Source organism: Ptychodera flava, chromosome 7, assembly GCF_041260155.1.
Source record: "Ptychodera flava strain L36383 chromosome 7, AS_Pfla_20210202, whole genome shotgun sequence".
Taxonomy (NCBI): Eukaryota; Metazoa; Hemichordata; class Enteropneusta; family Ptychoderidae; genus Ptychodera; species Ptychodera flava.
The window spans coordinates 37,436,817-37,463,216 of NC_091934.1; the positions used below are offsets into that span (position 1 = coordinate 37,436,817).

At 36.0% G+C, this 26,400-nt stretch overlaps 1 protein-coding gene across 2 annotated transcripts in view; it reads left to right on the forward strand.

Moving 5' to 3' along the window:
* The window catches only part of LOC139137457 (high affinity cGMP-specific 3',5'-cyclic phosphodiesterase 9A-like), a 142,473-nt gene that overhangs the window by 76,570 nt on the left and 39,503 nt on the right, over nt 1–26,400 (forward strand). For both annotated transcript variants that reach the window (XM_070705567.1, XM_070705568.1), the window contains exon 2: nt 16,521–16,670. In XM_070705567.1, coding sequence (XP_070561668.1) covers nt 16,521–16,670 — 150 coding nt within the window. The remainder of the gene's footprint in view (nt 1–16,520; nt 16,671–26,400) is intronic.

Genomic DNA, 26,400 nt, shown 5'->3' on the forward strand with positions numbered 1-26,400 from the left:
CATAGCTTCCTACGTCAGGGAAGTAAACTTTTGGAAGTGTGTGCATCTTGTTAAACATTCTTCAAAGGAGATTGAATGTACAGTATGCCAAGAGCAAGGTCAGATGTTTTTACTGTACATCTTTTTTATCAGCATCAGACCCAGTTTGAATTAAAGTTTGGATGAAAATCTACAAAAGAAATGACGACTTTTGCCCAAAGGAAGTGAAATTACTGAAAATATCATGCCTTACAGGAGCAGTTATCTGTATCATTACTCTTGCCAAAGTCAAAAGAGAGTCATTTAGAATCTTTTTTCCTGAGTTTCGTTCAATTCTAAACAAGTCAGGGACGATGTGGGATATTACATGTCAATCTCATTTGACATATTGGTAGAATCAACCATTGAATGTGTGTTTTGAAAAGTGTGAATTCATGCAGGTACAGGCTTTGTTGTTATTTCCACTCATATGGTGGTGAAATTATCCTCTCAATAGCAGGCCTTGGATATGGATGTCAGTTTCTCTCTTTCAGTTTTTACAGAATGAACAAAAATTGCAAAAAATCAAACATAAAAATAAAAGTTCACAACAGTGATTTTCTCTGCATGTGGGTGCAATTCTTTGTGTTCAGTGATATGTGCAACAACAATTTTTGTCAAATTTGGACATGCTTACATCTCAAACTATACCTGTGGCGATTAGGTGTTGTTAAAGCCTATGTGTATGAATGTTGATACAGTAAAACACATCATTTCATACTAAGTTCCCTTTACTTTGTCGAAGTAAAGTTTGTTGTCGTCCATCACATTTGACCCCATCCGTGCTGCTGTTTTTCTCTGACTTAGCTGCAGCTGAAAGGTCAGACAGTGACGACTCACCATTAAAGGTCTGGTGAAATGGTCCCGGTCGTGTGACAGAATATCTTCCAGGAGGTCAATACTATTACACTCGCAACAAAATTGCAACCTAAAAGTACGCGCAAGTGTTAATTTTTTTGATATTTCTATGCGCGGCTTTCATGGGGTCATTTTGCGACACTCAGGTCACGCCCTCAGCGGGAGTCAAGGTTGGCCGTCTGTGACGTCACAGGTGTGTTCATTTACATCGAATAGCGGTCCAACGCCGCCTTATCTCTGCCCGGTATCCGCTAACAAAACAGGCTTCGGGCTGCCCATTCGCCACGTTCGCCAATGCGAATCGAAATCCGAAGTGGCGAAAAAAAATCGATCCTAATTCGCCACAGTGGCGAAACTGATTTTTGTTTAAAAATATGGTAAATAAAGAAAAAACGTGGGTTTTTTAGTCTTTTGTTTAATCTGCGCTTCTCTCTCGGCGATTCGCAAAAACTGTGTCTACTTCCGTATTATTGCGTTCTTTCCGTCGCGTCGTACGTATTTGCAATCGAGCCAAGTCTCGCGAGAGATTTGACGTCATCTAGTCTAGTGTACAGCATGCATAAATGGCTCTCGCGAGAATTGAAACACACACACGCAATCGAGCCCTTGTGATAAATTTGACGTCATTTTGTCCAGTGTACAGCGGGCATAGGAACGCTCGCTCGCGAGAATTGAAACTTTTGCTATACATAGCAGACATACGCATTTTAATCGAGGCAACAAGGTTCGGTGTTATAGTTGATTTACACTGATTGCGGTCTAGATGTTCTGTGTTGTGCATTTTAATCACGGTCTTAAACATTCCATGTTGTGGTCGAGTTGCATCGCGTTCCTCGTGGTCCGGTATTCCCCATTGTTCTTCAATTTAGCCTCAGTAATTGCCGTCCCAACGACGCGTTCCGTGTTGCTGTCGATTTGTATCATGGAGGACTCTACCTCCATGATTTGTATCATGATCTCTACGTTCCGTGTTGTTGTTCGTTTTTAATGGTAGTCTCAACGTTCAGTGTTGCTGTTCATGCAGTTGATTTGCATCGTGGTTCCAACCTTCCGTGTCGTAGTTGTACTAGTGCATTTTAATCACGGTCCCATTTACGTTTTTACTGTCGATTTGCATTGCGGTCACGACGTTCCGTGTTGTAGACTAGTGCATTTTAATGGCAGTCACAACGTTCAGTGTTGGTGTTCATGCAGTTGACTTGCATTGCGGTCCCAACCTTCTGTGTAGCGAGTAGCGAGGCAGGCTCAGCCGAGGGACCGTGGCCGATCGTACGAACCAGCCGAGACAAGCACATTATGGTTCAAACACTCCACACTTGACGGGAACTTGAAAAAGTTTACAGTTGAGCCGTTCATGTTCTTGCCGCTGTCACAGCCACCAAAAGAACAACGTCTTCCCAAGTGAAGGAGGACACTGTCCTGATCATGTAAGCGGAAACCCTAGAAGTTACCCCCCGTGGGGAGCTTATGGAGGTGTGAAATACTTCACTTCCCGTTATGAGATACGACGTCGGGCAAACTTCGGAAAGCCGAAAAAAGTCGACTGGAGAGGCTCGGGGGACACGCCACATTGCATTTTTCCTTTGCCATATTTCATAATCACGCGCGCTAAACGAAAAAAGAAATGAATGCAACTGTTTTATAGACCATCAACTGTATTTTTGTGATTTTGCAACATGGGCATTTCACCAGACCATTAATATTGAACATCATAATCCACAATACTGTCATTAGAGTAAGGAATACAGGAATTATATAGAAGAAAGTGATATTCTTTCATAATAAATTATTCATGCTGTCACAGTAGGATTAGAATCAACTTCTTTCCCCTTTGGCCCTGTCAGTATTGATCAGCATATGACAGAGCTAACCTACGGTACTTTCTTGCGCAAAGGTTGTTTTTTAATCCCTTGTGTTTCTACAAATATACAAATATTTCCAGGTTTTCCACTATTTTTTTACTCCATCATGATCTCTCTCTCTCGTACTATTCTCCTTCTTTTTCTATACTGTACAAAGTGCAATGTCTCAGAGTTGTACATATGCCCCACTGATATAAATGAGATGGAATCTTTAGATACAGGGTTCCTACGCATCTGGAAAAGTCCTTGAATTTCAAAGCTTCGTGGAAAGTCCTGGAAAACTCCTAGAAAAATAAAATTGAGTGCTGGAAATTCATTTAAAGTGATAATCCATCCACATTTTGGGAAAATCACAAAACGATCAGTTGTGATATTGTTAATATGGTATGTAAAAACAATATGTGAAAATGATATTTTGTAAAAACGATATCTTGAAAATGGTATTTGGACTTCAAAAAGTCTGTGAAAATTGCTTGAATTGAATTGTCTTTGAGTGTATGGACCCTGCAGATGTGCAAATACTTATAATTTAATACTAATAAAATACTTGTATAAAGATGCTTTCCTTTTGAGCTATACTGAAATCCATCGTGTTCTTCCCTGGTACGTCCTTTCTTTAACCTTTCCTTTGTCACGTTTTTGACCCACTTCCCTGTCTTTCCCTCCTCTGTCATCACTTCCACCTGTCATTATTTCTTGTTGATTCCATATCATGCCCAACGGATCGTGATCTCACAACCACTCAGTCAAATCCATGGATGAGATGTGCATGCTTTTCAAGATTCTCCTTTCCCTAAAGCACTGCTTTTCAATATCAAACAATATAATGAAACAGTAAGCTTCTTTAAAGAGAACGAAATGCAGGCCTGAACCTCTGATTCTGTTGAGCTGCCTTTCAAACGCTATCCTTTCTGAAATGCTCTTGTAGTATAGAGAACAAAGCCATTGCCGGAAGACACTGTATCTTCTTTTAAAAAGTGGTTTATAACATTACTTCATCAACGTCTTCAACCACTTTCCTGCCATACCTGTCACTTTCCATTTCTCCAAAGTCAACAACACAGAGCCTCATCTTTATTTTCACCAGCTGCGTATCTCGTGTACTGTTACTAGACTTTGTCATGTTAAAAGGTATACTGTCACCTGTTCCAAGTTTGCCAGTTACCATGGAAAGAGAAAATCTAACCAATCACAGATTTTAAGCGGGTGGCCGCTTTTAAAAACAGCGCCCTCACATGGGCATTTTGAATATCAAGGAACGCCCCTTTGACCATGTATGGGCATATTTAGATTGCAGGTGACTGTATACCTTTAAAATGTAAACATTTACTTCTTTATACAAAATACATACACAGTATATAAATGAAATTATAAGTAGAGTGTATGGAGAAATAAATTGAATGTTCACTTTCATGCTTTACTGCAATGGTCAGGTGGGGTAAAGTCAGTACTTATCTGAAGATCACAGTTTCGCGATATGGAAGTCATGATAGTTTTAATTATGGTACTCCATACTTGTAATTTATGTTAATCATTGTTTTTGCTTTCTAATGAGTAAGCCTTTGAGTGCGGTCATTTTTCCCATCAAAATTTTAATGCAACATTTTACCAATTTTTATCAATTTTTCTGTATTTGTTTTGATAATTTTGGAGTAAATGGACATCACATTCAATTAGCTACATTTTTCTATCAAAATTTTGGCAAAAATCAGAAAAAAATTTACGTTGGTGCTCAAAGGGTTAAAGATTTTACACTGTGTTATTCTTGTCCTTGATTTGAAAGGAAAATTTACTAACTTAATTTGCAAGGCACACAGCCCTCCCGTGTCAATCGTTATGGTTGAGCAATCCAATCTATCCATGTAGTGATGTATTGTAAACAGGCAATGCTGTACAGGGTTGTTATTTTAGTTATTTGCCATGTTGTTGAGTAAAGATTAAAGTGTAAGCAGTGTTGACTTACAAGTGATGTCTTGAAAGCTCTATTATACATGGAGTTGTAAAATCTTATTAGTTCAAAATTATTTTTGCCCTTTTCAAGAGGGATCACCTTCAAGTAGAAAGAGGTGGTTTGAGATGTAGAGTTTATTGCTTTTGATAATGTCACCTTTGTTTGTGTAAGTTCAGTTTGAAATGCCCTCTTTCACTCAGTCCTGGCGTGATTGTAATAATAAACCATGCTTCACAGGCTACCTTGAATTTTACCAAACACCTGCCTTCACTCAGTGTCCTCCAAACTTTACGACAAATTCAAGTTGGAAAACAATGGAATTGTAAACACAGCCACCGAGGAAGATGGGGTCTGCAGAAAACAGGGAGTAGATAATGCCCCAAGTATATTATAGCATGGTTTATTGTCCAGTAGTACACTTTTAAAGGATGATCTTACAGTCATAGACTGTAGAAGCATTTCCACTGTCTCTGTTTCAATCCCTTGACCTTTCGACTCCAAACAATGTGCAAGCAGTTGTACACACTGTATGTTCTGTACCTATTAAATACTAAAAAAGTTTGTCCCAATTTTATAGGTGTGCTGTGCTGCATTTTTTTATGGTAAAGAGACAATTGCTTCTTACCACATGTTCAGAGTGAGCAAGGAATAGCACAGATCGCAAATGACGTCATGTTTTTCTCTCATTAATATGCATAAATAAATATTCGTCCGCATTTCCCGCATAAACGACGACAATAAAACCTGCTAGTGTTACAATAGCAACTAAAAGTTACACTTATTCATATGAATTGATGGCTCAGACTACAAGATGCAACAACAGCCGCGCATGCAACGACAAAATTTGTCCGAATTTCAGGCATATTTGTCCAAAAGTCGCGCGCGTGCAGCTATATTTAGTAACAAACCTGAAATCACGATCAACGCTATTCTTTACAAAGCTTTGTACTGTGCTAGTTCTGACACAATCCACATATCTGCCTGTAGAAAACAATAACACAGGAGCATGTATTTCCAGTCTAGAATGTAGCTGGTGCTATTTAGGTCCCTGCAATCGTGTAAACATTTTAAGGGGTGAAAAGTGCAAAATTAAAACAGCCAGATTCTGGACTAGAAAAATTACAAGTTATGCTATCTATTTCACAGGTTTGTTTTCAGCAAGATTTAAAAATAGTATTGTCATTGTCACCTCTGCTATCTTAAAAGGTGATTCGTGAATTTATGTTATTTGCCAAATCACCATGAAAAAGGATTAGAAATTCTTATTAAAAACAACTTACTAATATTAGTATTCATTTATTTGTCTATTTATTCATTAATTATTTATTTATTGATTTATTTATTTGCAGCAACCCTTTTAAAACAGGGGCTTACTGAAACAATAGAAACAGCAAATTACTGTTGAGAACAATATGATTTTGCATGTGCTAAAAAGCCGTACGGAACGCCTGTTCCCTAACATTTATCATTTCAAGGCATCCCCAACCTGCATGTGGAGCGTATTCTGTAGCTGCCTCTGCACGATCACTTTTGAACAGTTTTAAGGGACACGTTGGACAATTGCCAGAAAATGTGTCATGCTGTGTACGTTAACATTTAACAAACTATCCAGAAGTGTGTCCAAGATGGCGTTCAAATCATGTAAATCGAAAAAAAAATGTTAACATTGCACAAAAATAGCTTATACATAGCCCAATTGACACCCCAGTCACAAATGTTAGATGTATTAATAAAGTTAGTACAAAAATAACGCAAAGCATATACATTGGTACCATACCGTGCATGGCCCAACATGAATGTTGCGCCAATGTCATTGTGCATCCTTTGAGATATTTTCATAATAACTTCATATTCTGTACTGATCATTAGCAGAGTGATACATGACATGAAAAACTGAATTTGTGGCATATCATTTCAATTCCACATTCACTTTTTATGTTAACTGTAAATGTAGCTTTTAAGACGTGAACTGTACCTGCTTTGTAAAGAGAAAGATTAATTTTACTCAGCCATTTCAAAAGAAAATAAACTTCATTCAGTGTAGGTCGCGATTCACGTCATGTTGGATCATCGTCTTTCAGGCAAAATTTAGCATTCAGCCAGGAGACACTGGGTCCCATTCGACAATTCCAACCTAAATGAGGGCAAGGAATCATTCAGGGACTTGCAATGCAGATGACGCCAAGGAAATCAGTATTTGCCGGTGGAATATATATTTCTATTGTCACTAACCCCATAATCCTCAAGAAGAAGTATGCTCGTCAGTGATTTTAAAAACGGTTCCAATTCACCATGTGGTGAGACTGATACTGTAGTTAAAGAGTTATATTTTATACCAAACTTTTCCTGTTTTGTTGCATTTGAAAGTCTATATATCCTACTGAAGGTTTACACTGCAGCGCTAGAACAGCAAACAGCAATGGAGCGGATTTTCCTTTTAGGATGTTTTCAGAGAAATATGTGTTAGGTGATCACATGAAGTTTGAACTTTGGTAAACGGTATGTGTTGTTGTGACTTTGTTAAATGGTACGTGTGGTTGTCTAGCCTAAGCCTATCCCAGAGTTTAACTTCAAAATGTGATTGCATATGTCTATTGATGCAAAATTTGCAAATGTTTGAAATTTTCACTGTTTTGATTTGTATGGAAGTAGATAAGGCATGAAGGCTGCAAAACGTCTTCCATGAATACATCATGCCATAGGCAGATCATAGGTATTCATTTTAACTTACCACATACCAGAGGATTCATGATTTTATGACAAGATTTTCCGATATTATGACCTAGCCACACACTCTTCTCTTTAGAATATGCTTGGTTCTGTGACAGATAGCCACTGGCATACCGGTAGAAGCAGTGAATAACATTGGTTGCCATGGTGAATATGAGACACCCTCAGAATCAAATATCATCAACTAAGCCTGAAATGTTAAAACTGCCAGAGAGATTCTCTGGTATTGTATGACTGTCTGAAAATGAACTGATGTGTTATAGAGTTACATCTAGCCTGTAAAAAGACCATATTTTGACGATAGCATGGAACGTATGAACTACATCAGTGATTTTATAATGAATTTATGGGAAGGATGGCTGCCAGTGGTACACTGTGCCACCAGTCTGTTTTATGTCATTAGTGCATGGATACAGTTTGTTCCAACTTTACACAAACTGGAGCACAGTTCAAAATATGTGCGATAATTGTACACATTTAGAAAGCAAATAATAGTACCGTACAAGAATAGAACATCCTTCGAGACTGAACTGGTTCCAGTGGGTGTTTTATAGTTTTTAGAATATGATGTATGTATTTAAAAGTTTGAAGAAGGCATAGTGGATGTAGTTTGACCGAGAAAAGCCAAATGATCTATTAGTAAATATGTAGGATGAAATAACTCTTTTAGCATCTTCCAAACTTTGTTGAATTTCAGTCGTTTTAGCAACAGTCTTAATATTGGTTCTATTGGTGTGAAAGGAGTGAAGTGTGAAAGGGTTTCTGATAGTACATCTGGCCTACGTGAATTGCATTATATTGAGATAGCCTGTTTATGTAAGTGAAGCAGGACGCAATGACATGGTTCAGCGCTTTCTAGCTATCACAGTCTGATTTATGTTGTTTGGTAGAGTGGCACCAAGAATATTAATGGTGAAATTGATGCAGTGGGTTGTTACGTTTTGCAAGTAATGTAATGTTTACTGATGTTGTATTCTAGCAATGGCTGGCATTAGACCAGTCACTACAAAAACTCTTTTGGATCAGTAAACTGGTTCTGAGAACCACCACTGGTTTGAAGTCACCAAAGTTGCTACTATGGTAACCAATGTACACACTCTTTTGCCATTCCGCCTGGACTATTTTCCTGATGTTATGGTTTTGAAGCACATTGCCATTTCACATCGTCATGCTTTGCATATGGTAACTGAAAAAGACTCCCATAAGAAATGCTTAAAGAAATTGAGAGTTCTGTTGTTAAGTCGGAGGATTAAATACACAGATACCCCAATTACAATGATATGGATGTGACCAGATACAAACATATCATAGCTTTTTAGGATTTCCTGTGGGAACCACTGGCCAGGAAAATCTTTCACAGTGGCGTTTGTGTTTTGAAGTCTCCATGCTCACCGCAGGGGAGCAGGGCCAGAGGTTGCCAAGGACCAGTCATAAATTGTGGCTAACAAACGCACAGTCTCCTGCATGGAGGAAATAATAAATATTGTTATAGGCCAAAAATAGCCTAAATAGATCAAAAAGCTTTGTGACACACCCTCGGGAACTTTTTAAGATCATAGTTAGTAAAGATGGACTCTTATCACAATGTAGCTAATGACTTGCTAGTTAACCTTTTATCTATGTTGACTTATAAAACTCCTCATTAACCACGCCCACAATATAGTAGAAAGTGCTGCTCTTTCTTTCCAGTCTTGTCAACATTTCTTTACTAGACTACCGGTGTGTGTGTGTGTGTGTGTGTGTGTGTGTGTGTGTATATATATATATATATATATATATATATATATATATATAATATATATATATATATATATATATATATATAAATATATAATATATATATATATATATATATATATATATATACATATATTAACCATCTTCGTGATGTTTGTTGTGAAATATGGTCAACAATGTCAAAGTTCCCGATGAATATGCAAAAATAAACTTATTGAAATTTTTTACAAGATTTAATTCAGATATTACTTTTAACAGGAATTGCAATTCATTACATTGTTAGTACCAATGTTGTGACCGAAACTATAAAAATCACATGTCAGGGATCACACCACAAGCTGCAACAATAAATGAAATTTGTTCGTATTTCTGTGAGCAGCAGTCAATATCAAATACACAGTGCTATAATCAGTAACAAACCTACAACTGTGATCATTGCTTCTTAATTTTGTGTATATTGTCTGCGAAAAGCCCTGTCAAGATTATCTCAGCGTTCACTATTTTTCAAATGGATGCTCAAGATTGTTCATTTGTAACAAAATTGTTCTTCTCCTTTCTGGGCGAAACATACAAGATTGAGGTGATAGCAGCTCATAAGACACTCATTACTTTTTCACCAGGGTTTTCCAGCTGTGATTGATTTTATCGATGGCGGTTATTGTGTAAAGTTCAGGTTTTGATGCTCCGCAATAAAAGTCAGCATTCAGAATCTATTGATCTACTCTGTAATTTTGTTAGGCATAAAGTAGCTGGAATGAATGGCGTGCCACAAATACTACCACAGTGAATTTAATTTCATAGGTGATGTTGACATGATTTACATTTGAGAAGCTTGCTCGCTTTATACTCTACTGGATTTAGGAGAGACAGAACACCATGCTGGTGTTCAAACGTCAACGTCCGGAATTTATCATTTTCTGTAGAAATATTCAAGGGGACATATCTGTAGAGTTGTTGCTATTCTGTGACCTCAGCAATCACTTTTCTTTCGATTTAAGGTGGCTGTCTTTTTTGAGGCAAACTTTTAAAGAAGCCATTTTTCTCTGCATTAAAACACCCATTCCACTGAGTATGTTAGCCATTTATATTGTTTTGTACGCAATTTTAGTTTTTTTTCTGAAATTCTTTGCATCAAGTGTGATACATGACTTGTTCTGCAATTTGTCTGAAAACTGCATATTTTGTTTTGTTGATGATTATGTAGAGGGGGGTGGGGAAGGGGGAGGGGGAAATGGATCACCATGGCTTGGGAGGTAGCTTTGAGGAATGAGTGGGATATGTTTTTGCAAATTGTCTATTGCAAAGCTCATAGCTGACTACACTAGATAATACAAACCACAGTGGAAAAATCGGGGAACGTGCAGTGATTGCTGTGATGTTGATGAAAGTGAAAATGTTATTGAAAAAGTACTCAAAGGAACAATTCCAGAATTAAAATTTGAAATTTCAGATGATTTTCTCAGATAGTGGCAAAGTTGATAAAATTTTAGAAATTTTTCTCAAATTGGTGTTCTTGCATGCATATAATGACTGTTGAGAAAATGGGACTAAATCACCATTTTGAATGGTTTACATATATGGCCCAAAACTTTTATTCGTAAAACACAATCAAGATCTCTTTGTGTATAAACCCTTTGAGTGCTGTAATTTTTCCATCCATAATTGTAGTGCAATATTTACTACTTTTATGATTTTTCTGTAATTTTTTTGATAATGTTGGACCAAATGGATAGCACTTTTTTGTAGGCTACAGGTGTTGATCAAAATTTTGGGCAGAATCTGAACAAAATTTTCTGGGTTACGTTTTGTACAGGAGACAAAAAAGTGAGTATGGCACTCAAGAGGTTAAGTGTTTGATGAACATATACAGGATACAACCCTGAAAAGGGTACTTGGAAAATTCTGTTTTCACTTTGTCATAATCTGATCACTGGTTGAACTTTACAATAATAATCGCAAAATTTCAGAAGAAAGCTCAAATACCATATACAGTACAAGAATCGTCACTGAGTGCTATTGTCTTTGCATAGTAGTCAGTGCTACCTCAAGCCAAAGGGTGTACATTATTTTTTATTACACCTCACTCATTCAGCGTGCACTGCCATTGGTTAAACACGACTCACGTGACATGTAAAAGAACGTGATGATGCCCTCTGCGATGTGATGATGCCCTCTGCGAACTTGATGATGCCCTCTGCATTTGATATTACATGGATGACGTCATTTTACTTACTGCGCATCCTTTCTGCGCAAAACAAATTGTCGTTCGCTTGTTGTACTTTGCAGTTGGCAACTTATGGCTGCGAAACGTCACGCAGAGCTGTCACCGGCACAGTTAGACGATATTTTTATGCAGGTAAACAGCAAACGAACGAAAATGGCAACAAGGAATGCAATTTCTGTGTTCAGCGACTATGCAAGCAACAAAGTTGGATACGCCACCGAGGAGATCGGCAAACTTTAGCGGCAACCCTAGACTCGGCACTGACAACATTTTACGCTGAGGTCCGGACTCAGAAGGCGAACTGTACTCGAAGAAGTCTTTGTGTTTTTGTTTCTTTGCATGTTTGCTTGTTCGGTGTAATAAAAATAATAACACATGAGAGCGAGGGCAATATCACGATTTATTGCCTGCCCAAGGGATGGTGGTCATGATCGAAATACTGATGATGCCCGAGCCGTAGGCGAGGGCATCATCAGTATTTCGATCATGACCACCAGCCCGAGGGCAGGCAAAAAATCGTGATATTGCCCTTGCTCTCATGTGTTATTATTTAAATATGTGGGATTGTATTTGCTTTGAAAGTAGCATTTATGGATTATACTTGTAAACAAACAAATAAACAAAGAAAGCCAAATAAACACTGCTTGTTATTGACAAACATGAATACAAATACAACTCTTTTATGGTTCTTTATCACATATGGAAATAATCGTACAAAGGTAATAAACAACATACATAAAACAACAACAAACACATTAGGAACCAGAGGTCCTTGTGGTATAGCTTTACTCAGTTTCACTCTCTGTTTCAACTCAAGGGGTAAATCATGTAACAAGTACTGTACTATGTACCAACAACATGCAATCTATTATGAAATAGTTGTATTAGGTTCAATGCAGCAGATCAGGTTACCTCCAAGTAACATATAATCTGTGTCTTATAAGTCTCCGCTTTCAGCCGGTGTTTTTATCCCCACTGCCATTTAATGGTTAAAAGTATGTGAAGGGTATGTCATAAATTGTCCCAGCAACCAAGAAATGTAAACATTTAGTCAACATAATTTATTGCTGTCAATAAAGTCATTAAAAATATATAAAATTTAGTTTACTTTTCATAAATTGTTTACATATACCAGTTAAATGGGCTCATATAATTTTTCCTTTCGTTGTTACACTAGTGTAATTTTCCAAAAGGGCCTCCTCGTAGACTATGTTTCACAACCTCTCAGCCTCCCACTTTTTTTGCTCAATGTTAACATTTCTTAAAAGCAGAGAAGTATACCGAACTTGGCTTTAATGATGACTGGAAAGATGTATTGCCGGTGGGGACAAAAGCGCCTCTGACAATAGAAATCTCTGATTCAATTCTGTCAGCTACATTGCTTTATTGAAATCCATTAATGGGACTTCCCTACCATTGCTTTATTGTGTTACCTGGACATTTGCTTCGGGCTATATCAGAAAAAAATTCAATAGAACATGAAAGAGAGATTTCTGATTTAATACTTGAGTCTCACCAAGTGAAGCTGACGCCAGTAAGTTAAATACCGTGTATACAAAGAATAATATATTGCTTGATATTAGTCATTACTGCAATAACTTTTATTGTTCATTATGGAGTATCCATTTTGGAACCTTAGGGACCATGAATAATTTAAACATGGCACACAGTAAACATAAGTTAGTGCATTTGACCTCTACCCCTCCTATAAATAAAAGTTTGCAAAGATCCAAAGACAATTTCATGGTTTCAATTCCCCCAAACCTGATAAATTGATGATATAGGTTTTTGTGAAGTTTGACAGGTCTGTGAGTGAATTCTGAAAATTGGAATGTTGAATATCATGTCATGAAGATACATAGTTTCCATGCGTAACCATGGTCCGTTTAGTCCAAATATGCACAACTCTAAACTCAATGATTTGCATATGTTTTATCATCCGAAATCCCTAACAAATAAGGGAGATTTTGTTTCACCACCAGAAATCATCATAACTGCCTGTGCAGAGAAAGAGAGAGAGATTTACTCTGTTGAATTAAATGATTATACAATCATATTTGTCTGTGTGGAGTTTCACTGAAGAAAACAATTCTCTGTGCAATGTCAAAGATAGGAAGTTTCAACTTTTGTTCAGGTTTCCTCAAAGAAGCTAACAGCCACACCCTTGTAGAATCATTTGCACTTTGGGTTTAGATGTAAATTTTTGCGCTTAAGAAGCTAAGCTGTCAATTTAAAATTTGGGTCACTTTACACCGGTAATTCACATCAGCTGAATATTACTAATTGAAAAAATAAATATTTCAATTTTTTTGAGCAGTTATCTTAATTTTACAATGCATATGCATAAATGAAATTGAAATGGCCATTATTTTTTTCAAGTTACATTTTAGCAAAGTTTTCTCGAGATGAAGAATAAACATCAATAAATGAGTACAGAATGAATAATTGTAGTGTGTGCTGTGGGAAGCATTGAAACAATTGCAACTGTGATGAACTTCATTGTTTTCATGATGCCGGATGTGTTACCATTTCCCTTCTATAAAAAAGTCTTATTCATGCAATCCCCAGCGACCGTGTGCTTGTCAAGGTCCTATGGAGTGTAACAGTTTCCTTGGCCAATATTTTTTTTTATGTAACGGAGGATGTTGGGAATTGAACGGGAAATGAGCCCATTACAGACAAAGTGATTACCAATGGATGTGACTGAAAGCGAACATAGAGAATCCGAGAGTCCCTCTCCACAAAGGGACCATTGTAGGATCCAGGCAGTCACAGACCATATGAGATTTCTGAATATTTCCTACTTGTTCTGAAGTACATTTTCACATATTGCTGACTCTAATCTCGGGGTAGGAAGCCATCAACGTACAGTGCCATCAGCATAAATTGTTTTTGGTGCCTGGATAATGGGGATTTGACAGGAAATGAGCTCCATCATGGAAAACTTGTTAACCTTGGTGTGTCACTGAACCTTGAAGATCCCAGCAATCCAAAATAAATAGAAATGTTGAGCTTAAGGCATTAATTCTGGTTACCTGTATCTCAAAGCAGAACGGCCAGCCATTAAACAACCTTTTTGCCTCAGAGTCTCAAAATGAAAGGTGAAGATTGCAATATTAGAGTGTAATCGCCTTCAGTCCACATAACAAATGCGCTCTGTATATTAGTTTAGTTGCAACCCTGAAACTTGCCATTTCTCGTGTATAGCTGTGTTGCTTTTCCTTTGCATACTAACTGAATGTTTTTCCCTGCATATATTTTAAATCTAGGCCATCATAATTATTCCAGATTAATTTGTATTAATGATGTATAATCACCCTGATTAGAGGATGACGAATCTTTATAATGTCACATTTACATCTAATAAGAAATCAAGAACACTCAGTATTGTCCTGTGGGTATAATCCAAACCAGCGATATAATTTGATGGTGATATTACAGATGGAGCCTCCTGGCTTGGCAATAAAGTGTTGCATCCTCCATCTAGACTCTTTCCATTCCCCTGCCTCCCCCTAAAGTATATTAGTTCCCATTGTATTTTTTGCTCACGTCTTCACACACGTGAGCATATATCGCAGCGATGTCTGTCTGTCTGTGTGTCTGTGTGTCTGTCTGTCTGTCTGCTCGATATTTAAAAAACGGCTCATCAGATCAGAATCAAATCTGGTACATAGATTCAGTTTGCAAATGGCAAGAACTGATCCATTATCTTTTATGTCACCCCTCAATATCTTTCACAGCTGATATATCTTGGTGTGATCAACATTTGTAGCAAATCTCATCAAATTGTGTGCAGTCGTTGTCAATATATATCCGTTTTTTTCCAAAAATCATTAATTATGCAAATGAGCAAAAAGTAAGCAAGCCGCACCCACCAAAAACTATTTAGTTTTTGGTGGGTGCGGCTTGCTTACTTTTTGCTCATTTGCATAATTAATGAGTTTAGAAAAAAACGGATATATATTGACAACGACTGCACACAATTTGATGAGATTTGCTACAAATGTTGATCACACCAAGATATATCAGCCGTGAAAGATATTAAGGGGTGACATAAAAGATAATGGATAATTTGCATATTTAATGAACTTTCCTAATTAGGGATATATATCTGACTTGACTTGATTAAAATTGACAAAACTTGGTATGTATATTGAAGATAATATGATTTAACATTACTGAAAGTCATCCAGCATTTTTACTTCATCAAACTCATAATTTGCAAATTAAATGAACTTTTGAAATTAAGGATATTTATTTCAATGGACTTGACCAAAATTGATGAAACTTGCTATGTACATTAAAGATACTATGATATAACATTATTGAAAATCATCAAGCGTTTTTTCTTCAGCCAATTCCTTATTTACATATTTAATGAACTTCACTAATTAGGGATATATATCTGAATAGAATCGACCAAAGTTGATGAATCTTGCTATATACCCTATATTGAAGATACTATGATACAACATTGAAAGTCATTAAGCATTTTTACTTTAGCCAATTCCTTACTTGCAAATTTAATGAAATTTCCTAATTAAGGATATTTATCTGTGTTGACTAGACCAAAGTTGATGAATTGCTTTGTACATTAAAGATACTATGATACGACATAATTGAAAGTCATTTAACAGTTTTACTTAAGCCAATTCCTAATTTCCATATTTAATGAGAACATTTCAGTCAATTCCTAATTTGCATATTCTAATGAACTTTCCTGATTGGGGATATATACTTGGATTTAGAATTAATCTGTGGTGAATATTATTCATTATGTTGATCATAACACTTTCGATGAAGTTGCAAACAAGTGGCAAAGGTTCAAATTTACACATAACTGCAATATATAATGAAACGGGTGAGCATTTTCAGTTCATATCTGGTTTGTATAGACTTTGACTTGAAGAAATCAGTTTGTTTCTCATGATAAGGAAAGCTGTTGAACAAAATTACTGACAAAGTTCATTGTAGGGTGTTCTTGTTCTCAGATAAAGTTATTAAAATTTAGTATTAATCTGGAGGTGCATAACGTTTTGCACTTTTAATGATAACGATGATAATCATGATGATGATGATGATGATAATTGTCATACATTTATTGAATTATTTTCATCACATTATTTTATTCTCATTGCAGATTGTTTCCGAGCGGCGGCAGAAGCTGGTCCCAATGACATCCTCAAACTATACAATACAAAGGGCAATATCGTGAACATATCACCCAAACTGGAAGAGAACACACCTGATGATAGATACAAGCTAGAAGTGGTTGCCACTCACTGCTCGGGTAAGAGGTACTTTGTTTACAACCAGAAGCATTTGAACTCTGATGTTTCTCGATAATAGACTTTGCAAGGACTTGATGCTGTCTCAGCTGTGACAACGTCAATTCTTTCTCTCATATAAAACCATATTAACTCCCCAATTACTTTTAGATGCTTCACTTCACTATTTCACAATGTCACTGTGGTTGGGCTTGTTTACAGAATAGGTGGGATGAATGCAATTTGAAACGTAGTTGTTTCATCAGCCTTGTTAGACTGTATACAGAAAAGTCGGGCGTGGTTGGTGAAAGCACTGCAAGTGATAATGCAGTGGCTCTATAGTTGAATTGAGTCAGGCACTGTGAATATCTAGACTGCCACTCTTGCTTACTGGTTTTTGCCGTTTTCATGGAATCTGTTCATTAAGTCCAATAGTAATTTAGTATCTGTACAAACATTTTGGACTGACATTAATCTAGTATCTATACTTCCATTTTGAAATAATGGTAGTCTAGTATGTATATATCCACTTTGAAACAATCGTTGTCTAGTATCTATATGTCCATGTTGAATAAAAAATAGACAAGTATTCATACATCCATTGTGAACTAATGATAGTCTAGTATAATCTCTATGTCCATTTTGAGCTAATCATAGTCTAGTATCTATATCCATTTTGAACCATAAGTATGGTAGTCTATACCTGTATTTTGAACAATATACCTATATTTTGAACATACATGTAGTAGTCTAGTATTTATATGTCCCTTTGAACTGATAGTAGTATAGTGTCTATATATTATTACCATCTATACATTGCACTGGAGAAAGGGACTGCATCAATTTCTGATATTCCATTGGTCTTTAGGAGATACAGTATTGAAAACATTGCTAGGTGATGGTTAATGTACCCAGACACAATGTACATCATAGATACGATTAATTTGGCGATTAAAAAGAAGTGTCCACTTTGCAATGTTGACACCTTGACTTGTTAGGTACTTTGAATGAGGGCCAAACCTAGTGTAGAAATCAACAGGTATCTCTCTAATCACCAAATTGGCTTTCTATCTGATCTGCCAAGTGGTCAGGTTCAAGTATCAAACGGTATCCTTGACGATATTCTATCATTCACCAAAGTAACACAAAATGATGTTGACCCAACCTCTTATCCAGAATGGATCTGATGGTTATCCAATGGCTTGTAAAATACCAATGTCTTCCTGCAATCAGAGATCAGAAAGGCCTTCATGCTGAATATAACTTTGACTACAGTGCAGCTCCAGGTAATATTTATTGGTAAACTGTAATACCCTTGATCAGATGGCTTTGCTAATGGCAGTCACCGTGACAACTGCCGTGAATGGGAAATATCCTCTGTGTTAAATGGTTAGAGATTTCTGCAATGATGGCATTCTGTTGCCAAGAAGCAAAACCTTTGTAGCTGTCAATTCTGATATTAGCATAGCCCAGAGAATGTTGTTTCCGTGGTTAAGGAGGACTGCTTTAGGAACAAACTACAAGGCTATGTCATTAAGGATATCTGTAAATTGAGAGTAGATTACTATCTTTGCTGTTTCAAATATGTCAATATTCTCTCTCAAGGTTCAGCGTGATCCACTTCACTGAGTATTACCTTCAATCGCAAAACAAGTTTCCAAAGCTGGAATGGTAAATGGCTTACCAGGTCCCAGCTGAAGAACTCCTGATTTCGACTTTTAAATTAATATCCTGCAGGGAATCCTCCAATATTGATCAATAAATAGAAAAGTAATCCTTTGATATCAAGGATTTTTGCTGCTATCGATAAATCTCAGTTAACTTTATCTCAAATTTCTGATACATCTTGCAAATGCTTCCTTTGAAAACAAACAAATATTTAAGCAATCAAAAAGCTTCTTCTATCATTATGCAGATTTTATATATAAACTGGTCAGTGATTGGTCCAGTGCTCTTTATGTGCATCAGTAATAAAAATGTCATTTTAATTAAGACACAAACATACACACATATACATACGTGTATATACGTACTGTATTTTGAAAGATCTAGTTGGTTACAGTTATACATGCTGAATATCTCTGGTACCTTTTCCTAGATGGTGGTGGAGGGTGTTATAGATGTGGGAGCGATTATAGCTTGTAATTGTTCAATTGTAATTTATATGCAGTACGAAGTTTACATGTGTAAAATCCTGAAACAGTGGATAACAATGGGCTCCCACAAGTGACACAGAAATCCAAAATACCACCTACATGTCAGTAAAATGAAGAAAATAACAGATTCAGCAGTCGTCATGACAAAAGAATGTTCAACTTTTAAACTCTAACAATAAATTATTGTGACATAAAATTACAGTTCCTATTTTCTCAAAGATCAATTCCCCTAGGTGGCTGTTGATTTACGGGGCAAAATTCAGACTGTCGCGGTTTGATATTAAATTTTTAAAAATTCATATACCATCGTCATAATATTTGAAATTCAAAATATGTATTCTGAGTTAATAATGGCAAACTTCTGTCCATGAAAGGGAGCGCAGATTCTAAAGCACTTCAAAAAACCCTGTCTCTGTGGATGAAAAAGTAGAACGAAGCTAAAAGAAAATACCCCAGATGGTTGACCTTTGAGAAAGATAACATGGGGTCATCTAAGTGCACTCTTGAGCCCTGAGTGGTTTTGAAATGTTACTTCTAGAATGGTTCTTTCCTACTACTCATACCTCTTGAGGATTGAACCTAAAAGATGCTGATACGATAACCTACATTAATCTTTGGACCATGTGAAATCTATAACTTCTACAGACTCTAACCAATTTTATAGTCGTTTCACAGGTAATTTTCGACAAAACATTTAGCAGTTTACACATTGTAGAGCTGCCTGTGGGAATCACTTCAAAATTTAAAACAGAAAATCTGAGGAATGGCTCGGGTAAATACTTTTCATAAAAATTTATGCAGAATTTGACCTTTTTGTATCAATTTTGAACATCTTGTTCGAGTCTTTTCAGTATGCCACTTATTTTCTCCCAACATTCCCAGTACATAGCAGGTTGTACCAATCTCAGAAAATCACAAACAAACCAAACAAACAGCTACCATGCATGGAGGCCTGGAAATGTTAGCATACTAGTGGGTGTGTGCCAATGCCAATATCAACCCTGTCACTACTATGGTTTGACCCAAACCCATTGTTATCAATGATGATTGCAGACCTCTTAACAGGAAATGAGGGGTGAACAGGTTAAACCAATTCTGTTTCAAAACAAGGAAAGGATAATTTACCTTTTCAGGGAAAAGAGCTCTGAAGAACCATATATATATATATATATATATATATATATATATATATATATATATATATATATATATATATATATATATAAATAATAAGCCTGTGAGTGAGAATTGAAACATTATATGGTGTATGCTAAGCAGTCTCAGTTTGCCCTAATCAAGTTTTCTCAGAATGCAAGGAAAAAAGGTGCAAATATATGTAAGTAGGTTTCTCCTACCCTTCTCAGCCCCTGTAAAATGCATTGATTTATGGTACTAGCAGGCACCCACAATGAGAAGAATTCAGTTGACATAAGAGAAATCAGAGACATGTTGCTGTTATCAAGTGAGAAATCTAGACAGAAATCTGCCAGAGTGTTGATGTTTCCTCCGGGACCGGTGATGCATTTTAATACCATTAGTTTCCATCAATCATCTTTAGCATCAGTAATAAAAAACACCTGATAATCTGACAGAAAGTGTCACATACATTCCACTATAAACATAAAATTCACTCTGAAATGATTATCAAATAAGGAAAAGTATGACTTCTGCTGTGATTGCTGTATATTCATTTTGTGAAGTTTAAAATTTGATTAATATGGCACTTTGAAATTCCAACATGATTGAAAAACTTTGGTTTTTGTGAGATTTTCTAAAGCACTGATTTTAACTAGATCTTTATAGAAATTTTAATTTACCTCAACAAAGGAGCGGTAATTTCTTTACATTTTCTGCAAAGCTTGCATGTGAAGTTTTGTCCTTCCACAGTGTAGTCCTTAATGATGCAAGTGCCTGGGTGGGACTCCTCCTCCTGATCCATGACCTTTCCATTGACCTCTGACCTGTGTGAAGTACAGATCCTTGCTTTCAAGTTTTCCCCTGCGGCTGATTGACGTGAATGTTATCATCGTTTTCGACGTTGAAAGGTTTGGTGTGATTAGAAAGCTTTCAGATTTGCTGGTACAATGCACCCTGAGCGCGTATCATGAAATCTCAACCAACGGGAGATCCATCAAGATTGTCCATTCACAAGTGGCTCAGTGTAGTATTTTGTGTGCAGACAAACACCCATTGATTGGCACAAATACTTTCACAATAAAATAAAAGTAAAATTTTTCTGTGTTAAGTTTGGACAATATTATCGTGAGCCGTTCCAAAATTTAGTTGATTGAACGGATATTATGAGATGGATATCATAAGTGATGGAACAATGCTGGTGTTCTGGAAATTGGCTATTTCAGTTGGTAATAAAAGCTACTTCTTTGTCAATATGTAACTCTGGCTCTCATCTCATATTTTTTGTATTCACAGTTAGGTTTCTATCCTACAAGATAAACTTTACAAAACTTTCCCAAATTAATGCATGTTTTTTTGTTATCATTATAAAAACTCAAAAAATATCCAAATTTATCTTGTGATCAAAAAGTGTACACAAATGCATGTTCAGTTGTAAACAGGGTAATTGCTCAATAATATTTATGGCTTCCACTCATGTTTGAAGAAAATGGAATTTCAGGGATATTATATTGCCATTCCAAGATTTCAGAGGCATCACCTTTAAAACCACATGATATTACCACATCCGGAAAATTTCTTGTTAGTCATGCTCTCAAGGTAATATATTTAGCCCTCAGATCAGTTACGTAGCATCATTTCAGTTGTGAAACTAGGTTTTAGCTAATTTTGTTTCAGAACCAAATAGACCATGCAACTAATAGCACAAAATTGTTCTCCAATTTGGCCACCTTTACTTTCCAATCCAGTGCGTTTTAATACCAAAGTAGTTCATCTTGAGCCAGTAAATACAGATGTAATTGGTGAGTATACTGTAGTTGTATGCATCATGTACTTATCATAGGTTAACAAACTCAGATAATTTGAGAGCTGAAACATATAAAAAATATGTGATACAACCATTGTGGTGTCATGTGGGAGACTATAGCCATGGTGACATGAACTGTGGTGCATTTTTTTGGACAGTCATTAGTATGCAAAACATATTTGTCAAATTGTGGCTATTAACAACCAACATGATATTAACAATATATATATATATATATATATATATATATATATATATATATATATATATATATATATATATATATATGTATATGTATATATTATACACACACACACACATACACACACACACACACACAAACACACGCATACACACGCACAGAGTAATATTACAACCTGTTAAATCCCATTGTAGCAACCAGACACTGAAAGTGCAGATGAACCGAAAAGTACACATGATAATCAAAATCCAATGGTTGCTGACATATATAAGAGGCAGTTTAAGTATATTCCAGAATTCCTTTCATTATTTAGATTTCACCTAAGGATAGAAATTAAGTTGTGTGGATTTTAATAGCTTCCTCCGGAGATAAGGAGAAAAGATTGACTGAACTGTCAGTTGTTATATATGTGGCCAGTATATACCAGTAATTCCTACCGTACTGATGGAAAAAGAAATGTTGTGAAAAATGTCTCTTCGTTTGCATACATATTGATAAAAATGATGCTCTTCAAATCCTGTATTATATAATGCTGATGCTGTAAATTGCCAGAAGCTTTCCAGGTATTCCGGCTTTTCAGTAGTTAATGACAGCATTTTCAATACTCAGGTACTGTAATCAAGCACCCAACACCAGAAAAAGTTAAATCTATGGGGAAAAGTAAAATTTTGGATTTCTGTGAACTTTAGATGAGCCCTCACAAGTGGTAGGCCAAAGGAGAATTGTACAAATTATAGAGTCTGAATATCTGTCCCTGTCCCCCCAGGCGCATTTTACCTTTAATTTAATGGATTTTTTTTCTAAAAAATTCATAAACGAGAATAAATGTTTTGATTTTTACAAGTCAGCAATTGTATACGGTGTACAATCTTTAGTGCTCACCAGAAGAAGATCTTAAATAAACTTAGGCTAGGAGTTTTGTTAGGATAAAAAGGGAATGTTGATGATCGGAAAGTTAAAAGTTATGTAGGCTGCAGATACCCAGTGTAGTGACAATATGAGGCTCAGTGTATTTAATTCTGTAAATCTGTATCAAAATCATGAACACGTTGTTGCAATATTGGAATGAATCATTGCACTTCCAATCCAGTATAGCCTCAGAATATATGGGTTGAAGAATGAATTGTGCTCATAATAGATAAATTATCATATATGCTTGTTAGAGCGTATACTTGTCACTGTTAAAAGGGTGCAGTGACAAGGAAATTGTAAAAAAAGAGCCTTGAAAATCATAATCTGTATCCTTTTAGATGCAGTTTTGAATACATTTGCATATGAAAAGCAATTTGAATAAATTTGCATTTCAGAAGATACCAATACATGTACAGAAACAAGTGCACAGCTGAACTGTGCTGCTGTCAACTCATGAGTCCTTTTCATTTGTCAGTTCAAAGTTTACAAGTTCAAATAAGCCCGTATGAATTCTTGAAGTTGACATTAATGTATGGTACTCTGCCTAGCATTAAATCTAACTCCCCTGGGGTTGCCATCCTTTTATCAGGTATAAGAACTCATTTACACCTAGAGTAAACATAACACAAAGTGAGCAATTCTCTCACGATATGCCGTACACTGACATTATCAGAATGGCGTTAAAAATCTGTGAAATATGTATTTGCTTTTAGCTGTCAAGGACGACATAATTCATTTAAAGAATGGTGTTTGACATGGAAAATATTGCATTTCATAAAACTGGCAGTTGCTAGTCATAAGGGACAATCAATTTTACCATTATTTACAGGCCAGTATTTTCTCTAACAAAAAAATTGATGTACACGTATAACAGCAGTTATGGTATATCTCTTTGATATTTGGAGTATCGGAAATTTCGTTTACATGTAAAGACAAAAATTTTTGTCATCAATAGGTGAAGTATAGAACAGCATTTTCAATGTTTCTGATAGAAGTGTTTCCTTCCTGTTGTGTAATGGATGTTGGCTTTTGGAGTTAGGAAATGAACTCTTTTTTAATGCTCATGTATATTGTATGTTCAATTCACTCATGTGTGAGTCCTATGGGAAAATATTAAATTTTTTGATTGTTACAAAAATAAGCTGGTGAAAAGTTTATTTACTCCATGAGCATAAAAATGAACCCCCACAAGTGGTAGGTAAAAAAAATATTGTGAAAGTTTGAGAGTCTGTCCCTGAGGCGCATTCTACCTTAAATTATTGCAGACAGGTCAGGAGTTTGCTTGAAGGATACTGACAGCTGAGAATGTCAATAAAACAAACAACGTAAACAACAATGACCACTGTATTTCATTTGTTAGTCCATACAGTCGTGACCCAAGCCACCAAGAAACTCAAGCTTCAAGTAATCTATCCAGGGCTATTGTTGCAGGGTATTTGTGTAATTCTTTCGTACATTCTGAGTTTAACAATAGCTACCATCAGGGACAGTGGAAATCTGCAAATAATGTATGGGTCGTGTTTGTATCATCCTTTCTGATGTATGCCACCTTAAAAATGTTCAAACCATTGAAACCTTCAAATTCTCACACTATTGTGACATTCATGCTGTTTCCCTTTTGTATAAATGTAAATCACACCAAATAATTTTTTCACACATTATAGCTGGCGCAATAAACCTAGGAACACCGAAGTCCCCATATACATAAGGAAACCGCTGGGAATATCCCTATATTGGCAAGTACTTGGCCAACAGCGGTATCGCTACTTGATCAGATCGTCTTACAGTTTTATTATAAAACCCAAGCCAACCGGACACAGTACCATCCTTTTATTGCAATTTTACATAATTTTGAAAATTCTTGTTTGATCATCGGCCGAGCAAATTTGTTTGTCATCTGAATTACCAAGTTTTTGATAAGAGAATAATGTGACCTTAAAATTGAAATCTGTGAAAAAAAAACAGAAGAAGTTTCAAATGCTATTTTCATTTTATAATGCCAACTCATTTCTAAAATAGTTCTGTTTTCTTAAAAGCTCCAATATACTGATTGAAAGATACATCAAGCCAAGAAATGAAAAGCATTTGTAAAATTGAGAAATTAAACTAGAAAATCTAAATAGGAAGAGAGAAAATAGCATTATGCTGCAGATATGTATAAAAACAGAATTTGTTTACAGCAGATGTCTTCTTAATGGAGTTTTCGAGTTATTTCATTGCTTAGTGAAGCGTGTACTTACAGAGATGAGAACGTATTTTGTTCAGTATGAACCATATTGTGCAGATAAGGAATAAATTTAACTATTTTTGCTTGCTGCGCTGTTTCAAGTTCTGATGTGGGAGATCTGTATATACCCACTCATCTATTTTCCTGATGAATATGTTTTCGAGCATTTTCAAGTCGACGTGATATATGGCACTCTTAACAGGTTGAATTGTAACTTTTGAATGGGTCTTTAAAGCACTTTTGAATGTACTCTGGCTCGGTGTGACGATTGGCTATTAGTCGGTGTCCCTTTGTCAATGAATTTTCAGGCTTCCAGCTTGTGAATTATGGGCGACAATGTTGTTGGAAGTGCAGTGAAGTCAAGGATTTGTCCCTATGAAATATAAATCTGTGAAAAGATTGAGGACACTTGAGGTAGAACACTTCAATAGATTTCTCTTAACAATAACAGTGTAGCAAATTAATCACTATGCACAAGTAAGATGATTAACATACAGGTACTCAAAATGGCTACTGTGTATCAAAGATTCACACTCAAAAGTTGACACACACTGATTTCCTAAATCGTAAATTAATTATTCTCTTTCTAGCCCAGGATCTATCCCTTGTTTGAAAATCAGTTTGGAGTTCAAAACAATGGTTAAAAGATTGCTCTATCCATAAGTGTCAACATGTATTTGGAGGCCTTCCAAATTCATCCGCCAGTTACGAATTTGTAATTGCTAGCTTATAGGGGCAGGTCTTTTATCAGCTATGAATATATCTGAACAAATTGATTAATGGGACACAACTTTCAGAGAAGGACAAGGGACAAACATGACATAATAAAATCAGTGTCAACAAACACCAGTGTGAGGAACAGGTGAGGATTGCTGATTTTACTAAGACAGCGCTAGCATGAATCTATCAGAGAATCAGCCTAAAGAGTTCAAGATAACTTATTTTCCATTAAGGTTGTACAATGTCATGTATTCTTAGCAAGACTTTTCATGGAATCTAGTATAAATTGCAATGCAATACAAAAGTAGTAATACTAGAATTATTCTTGATTTAAAGCAAGAAATTGTTCTATTTACTACGTAATAAGTGTCCGAAGTCTTCTCCAGTTTCAAATTTAATACAATACTGCATTCATGTATAGAAGAGATAGGAGATGAATAAATGTAAATTGAATGAAATTGCCAGGGACTGCTGGCCGAGTAAATTACAGACATTAAGCAATGACTTTTGATCATGCCCATTCAGATTAAGGGAAATGTTCATTTAATCTTTTTGAAACTCGAAGGGAAATGGTTCTAATGAGTCACAAGATATT